This window comes from Gouania willdenowi, chromosome 15 (assembly GCF_900634775.1).
Source record: "Gouania willdenowi chromosome 15, fGouWil2.1, whole genome shotgun sequence".
NCBI lineage: Eukaryota > Metazoa > Chordata > Actinopteri > Blenniiformes > Gobiesocidae > Gouania > Gouania willdenowi.
The window spans coordinates 24,515,921-24,533,985 of NC_041058.1; the positions used below are offsets into that span (position 1 = coordinate 24,515,921).

The 18,065-nt window shown below is 37.3% G+C and overlaps 1 protein-coding gene across 3 annotated transcripts in view; it reads right to left on the reverse strand.

Annotated features, from left to right (window-relative positions):
* Positions 1-17,251, reverse strand: part of ret (ret proto-oncogene receptor tyrosine kinase) — a 32,616-nt gene extending 15,365 nt beyond the window's left edge. For 2 of the 3 annotated variants that reach the window (XM_028469385.1, XM_028469386.1), the window contains exons 1-6: positions 16,947-17,251; positions 4,197-4,442; positions 3,655-3,948; positions 2,221-2,459; positions 1,928-2,123; positions 944-1,143 (exon numbers count right to left, since the gene is read on the reverse strand). In XM_028469385.1, the coding sequence (XP_028325186.1) occupies positions 944-1,143; positions 1,928-2,123; positions 2,221-2,459; positions 3,655-3,948; positions 4,197-4,442; positions 16,947-17,007 (1,236 nt within the window). In that variant the 5' untranslated portion in view covers positions 17,008-17,251. The other variant, XM_028469387.1, reaches the window with a different exon arrangement.
* Between the last annotated feature and the right edge of the window lie 814 nt (positions 17,252-18,065).

Here is an 18,065-nt window from a genome sequence, read left to right on the forward strand (position 1 = left end):
ACCCCTAAATCTTTAGTGAATCCGCCATTAAGAACGTTTTACCAAAATGATTGATAAATGTTTCTGAGTACCCCCTGCAATGTGCTCCTGTACCCCGAGGGGTAAGTGTACCCCAGTTTTGGAATCAATGCCATATAGTAGTATATGTAACTTTTTTCTTTTTGCCTTGTGAGTATTTTGAAGATGAAAAAAACAAACAATCCACACACAAAACACTAAATGAACACGTGTCCTAATAAATTGTGTCACGTATGAAGTTTATGGATTGTTTTTTTTGGTCCTTCCAGCAGATGGCAGTGTCTCAATGTTTGGAAGTGAGCCAACAAAGGGTGGCCTCTCTAACTGTGATAAATCATATCCATCAAAATGAACATCCATTTCTTGTCCTTAAAGTGCAGCATAAATCTGGAGATTAACCAAATATGCTACATTTGTGGCTACTTAAGGTGAGTATGGAAGTCTAATCACACAGATAAAGTTATATTTGCCTTCGCTGCTTATTTTGAAGTTCTTGCCAACTCAAAACAAATCTTTCAAAGTATCACAGCTCGTCAAACGCCCACAGCCCAATCCTAAGAAAGAAGTATTCTCTGTTTTTCTTCTCCGAACAGAGTTCTGCTAAAATACTTAGGAACATCCAGAGAACCACAGCTATGTCTCCCTGCCATGTTCAACAGCCAACAACTAAGCATTTCTGTTTCTTAGTGAACCTATCATTCTGCCTCCAGGGGGCAGTGTGGGTTGGAAAACTTGCCAAATGCCAATCTGTGGATCCACATCTTGGACACTTTCCCTGCTTGTGTGGTTGTAACGAGAAAAATATTGTATGTTTGCATGGGTTTCGAGGCCCAAAGTGTAGAAAATAGATCATATTTGTGTGAGGAGACATTTGAATCTTTCCATTTTTATAGATGATAAAGGTTTGTGAGGTGGGTTACTGTACCTTTGCATACAGAGAGGCTCTGCGAGACACTGTGAATGCGTGTGTGATGTTGGGGAAGCGGATGGGGACGGGTAGGATGGTGACGTTGAAGTGCAGCAGAACCGTTCCCTCCGGGTCAGGATAGGTGGTGTCGTTGACCAGGTAGTCCAGACTAACCGTACGGTTCTCCATCACAAGCAGGTTTCTCTTCAGCACCAGTTCTGCAATATTGGAAAAGTGAAAACATTTCCCTCGATTTTCTATGATGGTGCACAGGGTTGGGGTCAATTACATTTTTCAATTACAATTACGTCTTCAATGATCCTTGTTCAATAACAATTACAGTGACTGCTATTTTTTTACAAATATATTTTTTCTCCTGAGAGTAAATTTCAATTACGTTCTCAATTACGTTCTCAATTACGTTCTCAATTACTTAAGTTCAATTACAATTAATCACAATTACTGAGCCTGAAATAAAAGAGCCAATAAAACGTAACCTTCCTCTTGTGTTAGCTTTCTGTTAGCATCTCTTATGATAATGGATCAGTTTTGACCCATGTCTTAAATCAGCTGTAAAATACACTAAAAAAATTTTTTTTCATGTAATTTGTTTTTCATCTCCTGGTTACCTTGTTAGGCTTCCAAATAAAGAAAATATTGGTATTAATATTGTTGGTGTGGGCGTCTGAGTCCATTTTTCAGTCAGCATACCCCTAGATTTCATTTTTTTAATTTATTTTTTATGGTAAAATCATCCTTAAGAGAACTAAGGGGTAGAGGGAAAACTTGACATGACATATATTTTAATAGTTTTTATTCAATTTCTATCCCAATAACAATTACAAAGTTAATTATTTGAACTCGATTACAAATCAATTATGATCACAACAGCAACAGATGTATTCAATTACAGTTACAATTATAAGTACATCATAATTGTAATTAATGATCAATTACGCCACTACAATTATAACTGACCCCAACCCTGATTGGATTACTTACTGTAGTCATAGACTGTTTCCCGGATGCCTCCATGGGGGGCTTTCTTTTCACTGAAGGTGTCTTTGATGTCAAACGTCTCCTTTATCCAGGGGTCACTGTTCAGCAATGTCCCCTCATACTTATTCTGACTCTTGTCAACAGGGAATATGGGGGTCAAATCCCTGTCAAACACAAACAAGGCACCAAAAGTTCCTCCCTAACAAAGAGAAAAAGATGCAAAGTCAGCCATGTGATAGTGAATTTAAACGATCTTCCAAATCGATCTGATCCATGTTGTGTGAATCTTTTCTTACCTTGGTTCTGTTAAAGCTGATTGTAATGTCTGCTGTGTCCGTCCCATTCACATATGGTGCGTTGTCGTCCTCATCATTGACAAAAACATCTAGAGACGTTTCCACTTTGGTGATGAGAGTCTCTGTTCGGACCGTGCAAACCAGCAGGAGTCGGTAACACTCGCTCTCCTCACGGTCCAACGGTGAAATCACCAACAGCTCTGTGGAGTTCTCATTTACAGCAAAAGGTGCTGGGGTATCTGCAGACAGGAGGACCAATAGCATACATTAGTACAGATAGTTTTATGGCCTGTGGTGGCTAATATATTGCCAGGGGAACTGGTAGTCTTGGGATTAAAGGCCTTAACCTTAAATAAAAAAAGTAAAATAAAACAATAACTGAATGTATCTTGTTGAACAATTTGGTAACACTTTACTTGAAGTTTTATACATAAAGCTGACATTACGCCGTCATTATTCATATATCAAATTATGACACCTTTGGAGCTATGTTGGCATTTTTTGAAATAGGTGGAGGGATCTAGTGGGGTTAGGTAGGGTTTGGGTTTGGGGTTTGGGGTAGGGATTAGGGTAACGAAGGACACTTAATGACAAGCTTTACAACACCTTATTCATGCTAATGACAGGTGCCATGTCATAAGCTAAGCAGGTCTGGGCCTGGTTAGTAGTTGGATGGGAGACCACTGAACTCCAGGTGCCACAGTGGGGTGACAGTCACCCCAGTGGTATCTGTCATTGCACTTCACCCACATTGCCTAGTATGAATGTCGTGTGTGAGTAAGTGTTGGTGGTGGTCAGAGGGACCGATGGTGCACTATGGCAGCCTCGCTTCCATCAGTGACTTTTAAACCATAGGCTGATTTTACTCTTTATTTTATTGCCATTTTACTGTAGCACTTTGAGATTTGTTTGTCAAATGTAAAATACATTATAAATAAAATGTATTTTTATCATTATTATTATTAGTTTGCTCGGGGCAGCTGTGGCTACATTAGTAGCTTACCACCACAAAGTGTGGAATGAAAGAATAATGCCTTAATTCTGTAAAGCGCTTTGAGTGTCTATGATAAAGTGCTATATAAAATCCAATGCATTATTATTATTATTATTATTAATATTATTATTATTATTATTATTATTATTATATATAATGATTATGATTATATATGTAATGTCAGCCTTTATGTATAAAACTTCAAGTAAAGTGTTAAAAATTGTATCTAAAAATTATTTGGAAAAATGTAAAACAAATACCACAGCTGACTGTTGCAAAGTGGGATTAATAGTTCACTTTGGCATGAATAAATAGTTTTTTAACAAATAGGACATTTTCCATAATTTTTTTAGGCATATGCAGTCCCATGACCCAGTTGAACCCCAGTTGCTTTTTATCCCCTGAGGTACTTTGTTCAAATAATAATAGAAGCGTCTCACCTGATTCCACGCTGTAAGTAATGGTGTAGTTGGGGCACACGTGAAGTCTGGTGAGACGTCGGAGCTGCCGTAGGGCCCCTGGGAACCTGTTCTCCATGATGTGAGGGTTGGACGTATCTCTGTGAGGGAAGCACAGCTCCTTCATGTCGGTCTGTGCGCACTGGGGCATGGTGGCGTTGACAAAGTCCAGTGTGATCCGAGCAGAGTTTTTGGTGATGCAGTGGGACTTCCTGGCGAAGTTTGATAAAACCATGACGTGCAGGAAGAGCTTCTTCACAGACCATGACTTCTGATCTGATGAGACAAAAAAGCCGGAAAAAAAACAACAAACAAGAGGCACAGCCTGAATTTGATGACCAAGCACTTCTTTGCCTGTATTCAATTACATTATCATCCTGAAGGCAGAGACCAGCACACAGAGCCAAAGCATTAGTATTCAACAAGCATTAGCATCCAGACACTAATTTACTGTCATGTGCAGAGGATACCTGGCACAGAAATGCTATAGTACATTACCAACTCAGGGCTCGTAGCCAACTTACACAGCAAGGCGAAGTCGCTCTCCTCCAGGGTTTTGTTTAGGGATAGCAGTCCAGAGCTGAGGTCCAGGTTGAACCAGTGCCTGTAGACTGAGGGTCTGAGAGTGCTCAGGGAGCACAGGTAGAAGTGCGGCCGCTCCCCGTCACTGTCCAGCATGGCGTGCACCTGCAGAACTGGTGTTCCTGCTGCCTGGCCCACATACAGAGTCTCTATGTACTCGTTCTGAGGGAAGTAGAGTGCAGTCGCACCTACAGAGGGAAAAATCAGACAATAGGAAAGTTTAAAGTCCATCAAGAGTCTGGTTTTATTTTCCTTTGAGGACAACGTAAGACAAGGTGATATGGACCAAAATTCATATCTCTATGTTTTTTTTTTCAAAATGGCGATATCACAATATTTAACTCGATAAAGTCAATTTTAGGTTAAATTCACTGATGAAAAATGTCTCACAGGCACATTTATTAACAAAGAGCTATGCAATATGTGCCACTTTTGGCTTTTTCTCCTCTAAGGGACAGCACGTATGAGTGAGTTCTGTAGTGTGGCTGGGTTAGGATGCACTCAGTTCAATTCATTTCAACTTTATTTATATAGCGCAAATTACAACAACAGTCATCTCGAAGTGCTATGAAAATATAAAATTCTTAAGAAAAAAAAACCCCCACAAAATCCACATGAACAAGCATCAACTCAGTGATTATCTAACTGAGATTTACATGTCCTGAGAGGTAGCAAAAACAGCAACTCCTAAAACTAAAACAAAATAAGCTACAAAATATGAATATATCGATATAGGTGATATTCTAATTTTCAAAATAGAACACTCGATATATCTCCCAGGCCTAGGACAACATTATAATGACTAACCTTCTATAATCACTGAGCGTCCTGCTCAGCATCAGTTATCAAAGATCTTTTTTCTGGACTTTCCACTAAGGCAACAATAGTCTCTCACAATGCTATCCGAGCACTGAATGGGAATTAACACATACATGGAATATGAGGGTGTTTTTTTCACCTCTCTGATATGTCATTCATCTTCTCCTTTAGCGGAAATTGAAAGGCAACCTCGTATGACACTTATGCAGCTGTTGTAATGAATTTCTCATCGCATCCATATCATGTGGTTTCCGAAGGCTCTTTGTGTTCACCTTGAGAGGTTTAATCACACAGGCAGAGGTTTCCTTCATTTGGAAAGTATCTGGTGGAAAAGACAAATATATCCCCGGGACATCATATCTGGTGAAAACTCTTGTGTGTGGCCATAAAAGGAACTCTGATTTTGCTGAAAGGGCCATTATTACCAAACAGTATGATTGGTTAAAACATTACACATGCTGTGACACAGAATTCTTAGATGTTTTAAAATGTATTGACTTACTACATAAATACACATTTCTTATGCTACTACTGATAAAGATAAGTCATAACTAAAATGATAATAATTAGAGGGGTGATAAAAAGGACAACAATAAAGATAAAGATAAAAATTATAATAGTAATAATGAAATAATAGATATAAAAGGTATGCTATGTATAACAGTGGTTATAATAAACTAATTATTAGCAATAAAGAATAGCAAAAAATAATGATAATAGCAATAATATTAACAATAATCAAGTGAAAAATAAACCCCATAATATCAGTTATCTAAATAAAGATTAAAAATTAGGTGACTTATCATCACTTTAATAGTTCCATCATAGACTGCTCCTCCATAGACTGTAATGTGTTGTAGGAGCGAGTGACCATAAACCAAGATGGCACCATGTAGGCACATCAACAGCTGTACTGAATGTATATGTGTCTATGGTTGCTGTGGCGATATTCATAAATTCCCTTGTCTGAACATAACTGAAGAGTGGAAAGTAAATGATGTGGAGTCTTAAGGAAACCCCTAAATGCACAGTATAACATGATATCATTACCTGTCAAGAGAAAATATTGTGACCCATGCATGTTTGTGCATGTGTTTCTTTGTTGTGGTAATCAATAAAGGGCGACAGCAGACTGTATTTTACAGGAAAATGGAGATGAGTGTCCCTCCTGTAATTATATCCCCTGCTATGTTCCTCTTTGACAACACTGGGCGACCATTTAGGAAACGCACTAATGTCATTAGCAGACTGCAAAACTAGATTTTCTATTTCTGTTGGTGGAGTTGAGGCCACGGCTCTGGTTTCAGACATTGATTAAATTTCAGCGGGCTGAGATGACAGCAGGTCGAGCTGATGGCTAAAACGTGGCTGTTCTTCCTGAGAGATGGAGATACAGACTGAGAGGATGCACAGCGTTTTATTAAAAGAGTCCCCAGGACCAACACAAACAGCAGGTCGCTCATTCAGTATATCATGCAGGGATGGTGGAAGATGGCATGAATGGTGACATTTTACGGAGGATTTTCTGTTTTCATCCCCTATTTCCACAAACAGAAACAATTTATAAAGCTTTTTATTTTGAGGGCACTATTATTTTATTTTATTTTATTTTTCAAGCAATTACAGAAAAATCTGAAATACATAGAATACAAAATGTACTGTTCTTTGCAGTGTTTCTGAATTATTATGTGCATGATTTTCTTACAGGGAGCAATAAATATGGTATTAACAAAATGTTTTACTTTAAACCTATACTATTACTTCTGAATAGTACAGTACTACGATATAAAGATCAGGAATTAGGTCAGGGCAGCCAAAACTTGGTCCTTGAGGGCTGCAATCCTGCAGGTTGTAGATGTCTCCCTGCTCCATTACACCTTATTTGGCAAACCTTTGAAGAATAGAGTTTAAAATTTAAATGTAATTTTTATTTATTATTTTATTTATTTATTTATTTATGTCTCATTTGTATTGTCCTTGAGTGAATGCAATACTCAATACTTAACAATACCACTAATATTACTATTATGTCTGTGGGGGATGGAGGCAGCGGGAGGGAGGGTGGGGGGTTATGGGTAATGTGAAAAAAAAAAAAAAAAAAGAATAGAGTTTAACCTTAACTTTAAACATGAGCTCAGATTAGGCCACCATTTAAAATATGTTTACCTAAACGTACTAATTCTGGTGAAATTAATCCAGTCTAAACACAACATTTGAATTTAGATGTGTTTGTTAACAAAATGTAAAAATGGAATAAAAAAGGCATTAATCTGACCGTACTGCACGCAAACCTGTGGTTTCATCAAAGTTAGAGGTCAGATTTATCACCTTCTCAGTGAGCAGCTTTAGGTTGTCACATCCTGGTTTAATCCTACAATGTTGTCTCTTACTCTTATTGTGAAGGGTTGTCATAATTTAACTACTAAACTGTAACGTGAGCTGTGATTAGCCAAGTGGTTTCGAACCTTTTTCTTGTTGTGACCCCATTTTTATATTACAAATGTCTGGTGACCCCAGAGATTTGTTTTTCTCTCAAACAGTAGGTATGAGAAAAACTGACCCATTTATTATTAACCAATTGGTTACATAAATTTGAACCTTCATCATAAGATCTACAGTGTTCTACAATTGAATAAAATAAATAAAAAATGAATCGAAAAAAAAAAAAATATTGGTAAATCCGGCAAATTGAATCCGATATTCGTTTTCATGCTAATATCGAACCGATATCCGAAATCAATATAGGATCGGGACACCCCTAATTTTAATTGAACTGAATTTACATTTGAGAAAGTGAAAGTATAGAATACAGTTGTTTGAGAATGTGTGACGTTTTAATTTGAAAAATATCTATTTCTGTCATATTATGTAAATAGATCAATAAAAATTCAAAATCAATACATGTTTAAAAATTCAAAAGTACAATTTTAATCAGTATTTTGGTTTTATCTTATTATTGCGAGACATTTCAGGCGACCCCACATGGGGTCACGAGCCCAAGGTTGAAAAACGCTGGATTAGTCCGTTATGAGACGGGTTAGTTTTACCAAACTCATGTGTTGATGCTATAATCATGAACCTTTAATTAAGTTTTATAACTAATGAAACTATAATCAGTATATTAAAGGAAATTTAAAACAGCAATTTTATTTTCTTTTTTTCATGTAATAAAATGCAATAAATAATTTATCTCTTTACTTACAAGCTCTACTTATGTAAAGCTGATCCTGAATGTCAATGTAAAAACCAGCAGCCTAATTAACACAATCAAATGTATTAAACCAGTGGTTCCCAAACTGGGATACGTGAACCCCTGGGGGTATAGGAGCGCATTGCTGGGGGTACTTGGAAAGATTTAACAATTTATTGAAATATAATCTGGGAAATGTTCCGAGTTCCTTTTTGGCTATTTTTCTTGACAAATTGACCACAAACTAACAGTACTATGGCTCAATAAAATACTATTTTTTTTGTATTTGATTGAAACAGGATTATTTAATGATGTAGAGGCCATTTTATCACACTTCTGACAAAAGGAGACTGTATTTACTTACTATTGAAGTAATCCCCCTCTTCATATCATACGTACCCCCACAATATTTTAGTATAATACCATGCAACTTTTATTTGCAAAGGGGGTACACGGGACAAAAAGATTGGAAACCACTGTCTTAAACCAATGTTTGTGTCGGTTTGATAACACAAAGAAGGCCATGTGTTTAACTTTACTTGTTACTAACAAGCTAAAAAAAACCATCCTGGAATTCCACCATGTATAATCAATAGAATGTCATTAATCCAAAGAAAATCACTGAGAACCAAGTGATGAAGTATACACAGCAGATGACAGAAAGCTGGAGAAAAAATAGGAACAAACTGTGGGTCCAATGTGTTAACCAGTACTGGATGTATTTATGAAAGCAGGGATTGGCTGTGAGCCACACTGACTGAACCCACTGTTACACAATTGGTTTATATCATTGCAAATTCAATTTCTGCGCAGGACGAAAGCCAACAGAAACCAAGTAGTTTATATCAAAACTAATTAATTGAATGGATCAAGCAGACATCTCTGGGCAAATGGTATTTTGGTCTTTAAAGCCATGACGATGATATGATCCCAAAGCCAGACTCATTACCCTCTCTTTATGATGTAGAAAAATGACAGATGATGGTGACATGTTAACTTTAAGCAGTGTTTGTGGAGGAGGAGAAACATTGGATGGCTGTAAACGCCGCGTGGAGCAGTGAGGAGGAGGAGGAGCATTGGGTTCAGGTTTTGATGGAAGCAGACAGACAGACAGACATGGAGAAATCTCGTCTCACAGTGTGTAAACAAAGCCATCATGAACAGACGCTTTACAGCCTTCAATCACCTGCAAAACATGAGCCTGAGCATTCACTTACACTGTGTGACTTCTTCTAAAGCTGAAGTAAGTAATTCTGCAAACAAAGCCAGTGTTTGAACAGCAGCACTCTTGTAGCAATTCGTGTTTACAAGAGATATCATGTACAGCTTAGAGGGCCATAAAACCTGAGACAGAACGACATTAAAAAAGGAGGAAAAACACAATGTGTTTGTCCTGGTTGTACTACAGGGGTTGTTATTATGACCTGTTTGTGTCTGTTGCCACTTTTATGTTGTCAACTGAAGAGCAAAGAGGACAAATGCTCGTCACCAAATCTGAAACCACACAGACTGAAGCGTGTCTAGGTCTAGGGGCGGGACGCCGTCCTCATCGTCCCAGACAAAGACAGGAACTCAATTAGCTGGATGCGTGCTCGGGCTGATAGATTTACCAGCTATGAGATCATGAGCAGCAGTAACAGGACAACTCGTGTACATCTGGAAAGCCACAGCAGTCGAACAAAAACCCTGGGATGTCCTCACCCAAACATCCTTGTCAACAACAAATCAGATGAGGAGAGGTGACCCAGCACCTGGCTGTGATTCATTCCCTCAATGATCTTGTTTAGAGTCTGGAGCTTGAAGCACCAAAGAGCTCAGTCTCGTGCCCTTTCTTTTCCCAAGGTCAACATGTGCAGTATCTGCCTCTGGAACACCCACTGGAAATCCAGTATATCTGGCAGCAGACCGATCAATAAGTGTACTAATCAACAGTGATGTTAATTGTTTTTCACTGATGAGACAGACATGGAGAAAAGCTGAGGGCTGCATGTGTGGTGTATCTTAAAAATATCACTTTGTATTGCTACATGCTTTAATTTCACAGCCAGCTCAATATCTACAGTTCCAAATAATCAATCACCGATTACAAAAGAGCTGGAGCCAGAAACCTCAACAGCAGTCTAAACAGTTTAATCAAAGTCACAATGAATATAATACCTCCTCTGTTCACTATGCTTCCACAGTCGTAACATATATGGGAATAAACATCTTTAAAAACTTGATTAAGACTCAAAATACTTCCATTCATTGCACTACTGTAACATTTCCTTTATTTTTATTTCATTATTGAAACATCTCAACATACAATCTCCATACAACAGGTACATAATGGCTGAGTCCTTTTTCCTTTTACCAACATCCTCATAAAATAAAAGATGATATTCTTCCTCAGATTTTCTCTGTTAAGTAAAAAACCAATAAATAATAATAAATAATAGGTCATACCTGTTCATAAACATCAATAAAACCATGGCAAGAATTCAATTGTCATTCACTGGCTGACATCATGACCAGTTAAACCATCAGACCGTCACTATGTTTCCAGTAAATCAAAATGTTTTTTTCTCTTCTTTTTTCAATAAAACAAAAAAAACAAAACAAAACAATAATAACAACCGAAAAATGTACAAAAGTACGTATTTACTTCTGTAGCAATGGAACCATGGTGTTACTTTTTTTTAAATTCCTTTTCTTTCTTTTCCACACTTTTTCTTTTATAGTAATTATTGCTATGTACCTCTTTGACCAAATCAGATAGACATTTTAACCAATTTTCCCAAATTTTTTCAAATTTTCCCAAATCCAGTCTTATTGAGAAAGTTAACTTTTCCATCACATATTGTGCATAACTTTAATCCAGTGGTCAACCTTTGGTACATCCTTCATCATCCACTTTCTGATAATCGCCATCATCATTATTCTATTATTCCATAGAGGCATTCATCCTACAGTAACATTTTTAAATCTAGGGTAGTAATAAGGAAAGAAATCAATTTCCTGTCACCAGAACACATCCATCAAGATTTTCATCGCGTAATAATCTACCTGATCTTACTTTGGAAAGGGCAGGTAAGATTACTCAGTTTACCATGATACATACCATAACATAATAATCATTTAGCTCATTATGTAATCCAATTAGCCCTCTGAGAATAGAGAAGCTAGCATCCAATGAACCATGTTCATCAGTCATCAAGAAATCTAATAAAGCACGTCCTCAGGGGTTCATCACGGGTACAAATTCAGTTGAAAGATTCCTCCAGGGACGAGAGTGGCATCAGAAACCAAACACGTGGTGCATCATGGGGCTTTAAAGGCTGGGTTTGGTAAAGCAGTCATCAAACTCATCTGATAAAAATTACATGTCCTCATGAAACTGTGGTAAAACTCCACCAGACAGAAATCAAGAGGAGCTGGAAGTACCCCAAAAGAACATGATGTGATATGAAAACCTCAATTTTTTTTTTTTTTTTTTTTTTTTACAATACTATGCCAATACAATAACATTTGTTATTGTTTAATTTTCAAAATGCAAAAAGTCACTGTGGGGGAAAAAAATACAAAACTAAATGTTATCCGTACAGTTGCCATATCAACCTAACCCTAACCGACATTCTTTACATACGCAGCGCCCCTAGTGACCAGTTTAGGTCACGTGATAGGTCAGTCATTGGTCAGTTCAGGTCACGTGACTAAGACTAAACCTAACCCTAACCATAAAAATTGTTGCAATATTGGGTTATAACCTAATCCTAACCCTAAGACACTACGTACGTGTACTTTGGTAACCGTACCAATAGCACCGTGGGTTGTCCGTATGGAAACCGTACAAATAGACACTCTCATAATAAAATTACTATTAATCACTAGACACGCTGGAGGAACTATGTCTCTCGCCTGGCTTGGGAATGCCTCGGGATCCTCCCGGAGAGGCTGGAAGAAGTGGCCGGGGAAAGGAAAATCTGGGCCTCCCTGCTAGAGATACTGCCCTTGCGATAAGCCAAAGAGGATAATACAAAATATTTTGATAACACTATACAAACTGTAAGTGTGTAACTTTTTAGAATATCTTGTTCTATAATGACTAAGACACCTAATTGACAAATCCTAAACTTTAAACAGTTTGAAGTAATGTGCAAACAAAAAGCAAAATACAATGAGCGCGTCCATTTTTTTTCTTCATTGTTATGCTTTGACTGGGAGGCCAGAGTGTTGTCATTGCATTTAATTGTTTAACCAGAGGGTGAGATGCAAATGTTTCAGTTCTTTTTCTGACTTTTTATGGTATAATCAGGGATTTTACTTTTTCCTTCTTATCCAAATGTAAAGTATTTAAAGATTTAAAAAGACATTTTATAAGTCAATTACCAGCAAACTGCCTCCTCCACTAAACAAATGCATTAAAGCCCTTTCATTGGTAAACTTTAAACTGAAATGGTCTCTTGGGAAAGTTGATCGTGTTCATCGATATTTATTTTAGCAAGTTTTTCAATTATGTGTAGTCAAGCCAAGGTAAAGAGAAAGTAATTTAGGTTTTCTCATTCTTAATCTAATGCTTGTTATTGATTCACTCATTGATCAAAAATAACTCAATTTTACTAATAGGTTTAAAGCTAATCTTAGGCTAATCCATCTGATCTTCAGACTGAACACAAGTATGGTTAAAATAAAATGCTTATTGGCTTCATTTTTCTACTTTTGTGGAATTCTAACAATAATCGTATTAGAACTGTTTGTACAAAATAAACCTGGGAGGGATTTTGTTATGAAAACACTAGTTTGGAGGACAGGATGAGCGCTGGTGTTCCAGTATGAACTGGAGTGATGATGATTTCCAGCCACATGGCAGGTGGTTGGAAAAGGGTTTTTAAGATGTTTACTGACTTCATTAAAGTGAAGAATCAATCATTAGGAAGGAGAGGATGGAAAGCAGGGGCTGGTGGAGGAGGGGCAACGCCTTAATATTCATTGACAGTAATTGGGTTGCTTGGTGATTGATTTTAATTCAAGTAAATACACACATAATGGTTTCGTTGGTGTCTAGATTTAGATTTAGTGACAGAGCATGTTGGACCAGAATGACTTTTCTTGTTAGGTTCGTTGTTGTAAACGATGCGTCAAACGCAGCCACACCGACTGGAAAATAACTTGTCAGGACCAATGTGAGAGAAGAAGGCTAAACGCCCCGTGGGCGAAATTTCAATCAATGTCTCCTTGTCCTTTCACCAAAGCAAATTAGATCCTACCCATGCATGAGAGGGAAGTGTGACCCTGAACTGACTAGAGGATCATGCACAGAGCTTTGACAGGTACGTGCAGCACTCGAGCAAATAGAACCCATGGAGGTAGTGATGGAAGTTTGCTGTATAGGATGGAACCTCTTTTGAGTGAAGTAAACAATCACAAAGTCCCCGTTAATCGTAAAAGATAAAAAGCTCCTGATTCAATGTTTTCAGTTGCACTAAAAGAAAAATATTGACAGCACAAGTGGGAAATTGACAAGACAAGAGAAGGCATCCATATTCCAAACAAGACATAAGCTTGGCTAAATTATTTAATGTGGTAAATCCAATAGGAGTAGGTTTTAAATCAGATTTATAGGTCTGGACCTTCTCAGAGGTAAAAGGGGCTGATGAAGCTGATCATTAACTAAGATGGAGGAGGTGGAGGAGGCGGAGGAGGCGGAGGACCATCCTGTGGTTCTTCACTGAGGTTTTGAAGGTCAAAGGGCAAAGTGGGGTCAAAGATTCAGTAGCAAGGTCACGGTGTGAGATAAACAAATCAATGCTTGTATGTGAAAACATCTGCGGCTCTTTATGTGGAAGTGATGGATTACGCAGAGGATGTGGTGAATTTCAGCAAGTCATTTCATCATTTTCCAACGCCGAGAGCAAACCACATTTAGTGAGATGAAATTAATGCAAAACAGTAAATATTGTAAATAACTGCAAACAAACATCTTTGGATCTTGACATCCGGCAGCAATAATCACTATAATCTCTAACCTCACAATCGCACCACAGTCAAAGCTCCACATTTAGGTGAATCGTTGCTTTATTTCACTTATTAAAGTCACATTTTAAAGTCTTTTGAATGCCTTTAATTACTGTTTTACTTTAACCAGCCACACTGACTGAATGAACCTATTAGTGCAATCTAACCTCGTCCACAGTCCACATTTAACTTCACCCGCTAATCCTTATTAAGGTCGCTGCACCCTATTGCACTGTACAAGGCAGAGGCCACCATGAGCAGACCACCAGTCCTTCACAAGCACAAACACACCATCCATCCTATGTGCTGTTAATGTGTTTAAACATGCAAAATAAAAAAAAAAAAACAAAAGCCTGGGTGAAACCTGGAACTACGATGGTATAAATTATGACCAAGCACATACTAGAAACCAAAAATTCTTCCAGGTATTAAAGTTTATGTGCTGTCACTGACATAAAACATAAAATTACAGTTACAGCAAAAAGACCCAAGTGTGTTAGAAATGGTGAAAACAACATTCTCCATTCTAGATGTCATTTTTGATGGAAATGATGGTCCGTTCTGCCATCAGAGAGTTGTATGCTCTTGAATAACAGACAGTATTTATCACTGCTAAAAAACAAACAGCCGGTGTTTGTCCAGAGATGGGAGCAGCTGCTGCACACCTGTCTGCAGCTCGCCCATCTCCTCCCTGGACAAGTGTTGGTCTTTTGTTGCAACAAGCAGGGCAGGTGATGGGCGCCGCATTTACGTAGGGTGTAGCTTTCAGCGACCATTTAATTACCATCACGTCCTTGACACATGAAATCCTACTGGACCGCCAGTGTTCTGCTATAAATACCAGGGGGGATGTTTGGTGAGAAAACATGTTGGACAAAGTGGATGTGAATTTATGATGAACAGATAAAGTAGGACGTATTTCTGTTGCCAAATGTTTGAATTTTACAACTCTAAAGGTTTGCAATAGAAAAAAAAAAAAAGAAAAAAGAAAAAAATGCATTAATCATTTTAGTGTATGTTCATAAAACTGCTCCGACGAGCCATGACGTAGTCGTTTAATTTATGAGCAACTCTTACTTTTGTGGCCATGAGAAACACCTCTTCCAACATCTCAATTCCACTGAAAGCTTATGTTTATTTTCTTAGCGTTAGACTGAGGATCACTTTAGTTAAAGTTCACAAAAACAAAAGTAGTTGTTCCACACAATGGCCTATTGTCGTCCATGCATCATATCAGAGGTGAATGTAGAGAGAGGTTTGCACACTCCTGAGCAATGACAGTCGCTTTAAATATAGACGGCATGAGAGAACAGTGTTGGTACAGTTGGGCTGTGGGATTGTAATGGGATTATAATATTATGATATATGGCTGTTTTCATTTTGACACTAGGTTACAATGTGCCATACCATACATAACAGCCTGAGCTCAATGCAAGGATCATTTACAGCAGCAGCACTGCCTTTGTGTTCATGGCATTTCACATGACAATGAAAGGAAACAAAGAAGCCTTTAAGTTACAACTACATAAATACTGATATTTCAGTGAAATGTTTTGGTTCTTGTACAAGTGTTAAAATACACACATCATTAATCATCTGTCATCAGACTGTACAACCCTGGCATAACCTGAAGTATTGTTTTCTCATCTGTAAATAATAATGTTCCTCCACTGCCTTACTATGTGCATTACACATTACTCATTGTAAAACCTCATTTACCGCTCATTTATATATTTTTTTGTACTGCTATCTTTGTCAATATCTAATATTTGTATTATTTTTTATATTTTTCTTTTCTATATTTGTATTTAGCTTTCTTGTTTGCTCTTTGTGTCTCTGACTGCTGTAACATGGTAATTTCCCCACTGTGGGATAAAATAAAGTAAAATATAATATAATAAAATAATTTGGTCACAGTTGGTTCTGCAAGTGATTAAATGCACAAATTCATTTTTAAAAAAGACAATGTTTATACTGTAATGGTTCCCAAACAGGGGTACGTGTACCCCTAGGGATACAGGAGCACATTGTTGGGGGGTACTGATTTAACAATTAATTTAAAAAATAATTGGAAAATGCTCCTAGATCCTTTTTTTTTTTTTTTTTTTTTTTACAAATTCACCACAAACTAACAGTAGGTTATTACATAATAAAACACAATATTTTATTTTAATTTTACTTACTATCACACTTTGGACAATAGGAGACAATAATTAGCTACATTTGACAAAGGAGACTGTATTTACCTACTATTGAAGTAATCACATAAAAGTTGCATGGTATTTAAAAATAATAATAATAATAATAATAATAATAATAATAATAATAATAATAATAATAATAATAATAATAATAATAATAATCCACTTTTAATTCCACTCATTGTTTTTTGAATTTGTAGATTATAAGCCTTAGGGAACCAATGTTCTAGACACAAATGAAAAAGCACATGAAATTATGGAGAGGGTACTTATATAAAGAGAGGTACACATGATTTGACAAAAATTCAAAAGGAATACACGAAATCATTAGTGTTTGGTGAATTGATCTGATTCTTTCATAAATATCACAGCTAAAAAATAAAATAATCAAAGTGGACACATCTAGGGTTTTCTCTACATTACACATACACTTTGTATTATAATGCGCTTTTTTGGGCATCATCATCACATCTCATGGTGTATCTTACCTTCCAGCAGCAGCAGGAAAGCAACGATGTTTCCCCGAGAGAAAACACAACTTGACTCCATATTTATAAACCATAGGGGAAAGTTCAGAAAAATATATATATTTTAAAAGTAATCCAAAAAAAGTTCCTTTAAATCAAAACGGTAAAATGACTGTAACGCTTGTGTGGAAGCCAGTGCGCGTCCTGCGTCCTGCGTCCGCGGCTCCGGGCGGTCAGAGAGTCTGGTGTCCCATGGACGGAGAGGGATTCAGGGGGAGGAGGAAAGATCAGTGCTCTCTGCTTCACTGCTTCACTGCCTCTGCTTCCTGCAGCGCACAACAGCATCTACAGGAAATTTAGCAGCAGGTCAGTACAGCTCGTTAAGCTGCAGCAGGAGGGAAATTATTAACAATTATCATTAGATGTGATGCGTCCTTTTAAAGGCGCAGGCATGGTGCTACCAGTTTATATCAGGCTGCTGATTTAACTCATTTTATGTTGGAAATAAAGTGATCCTAATGGACTAAATTCAATCCCATTTGGATGTAAGATGTAAACAACAAATTTCCATCAATTTTCTAATTATCCCATTCTGAAGCTGAAGGATTCAATATAGAGATGTTCCACCATTTGTAGGCAAGGCAATGTGCTTTACATGATTAAAAAGTGCAACAACATTTTTCAACATTTTAAAACCCAAAAAGAACATTAAATCAGCAGTAAAACATGTCAAATCAGCAGTAAAAATGTTCACATTAGATGCCGACTTCAGCTCTGCTGGCAGTTTGTTCCACTTCTTTGCAGCATAACAACTAAAAGCAGCGTCACCATATTTAATGTGAATTCTGGGCTCCACTGACCTGTGTCCATAGATCTGAGAGACCTGCTGGGTTCATACCTGACTAACATGTCACTGATGTATTCTGGACCAAACTCATTCACACATTTATACACCAGCAGCAGAACTTTAAATATATTCTGAGGCTGACTGGGAGCCAGTGTAATGATTTTAAAACTGGAGTAATGTGTTCTGAGCTCTTTGTTCTGGTTAAGACCATTACAGTAGTCCAGTCTGATGGAGATAAAAGCATGGAGCAGCTTCTCTTGATTTTTCTGAGTCGTGAAACCTGTAGTAGCTAT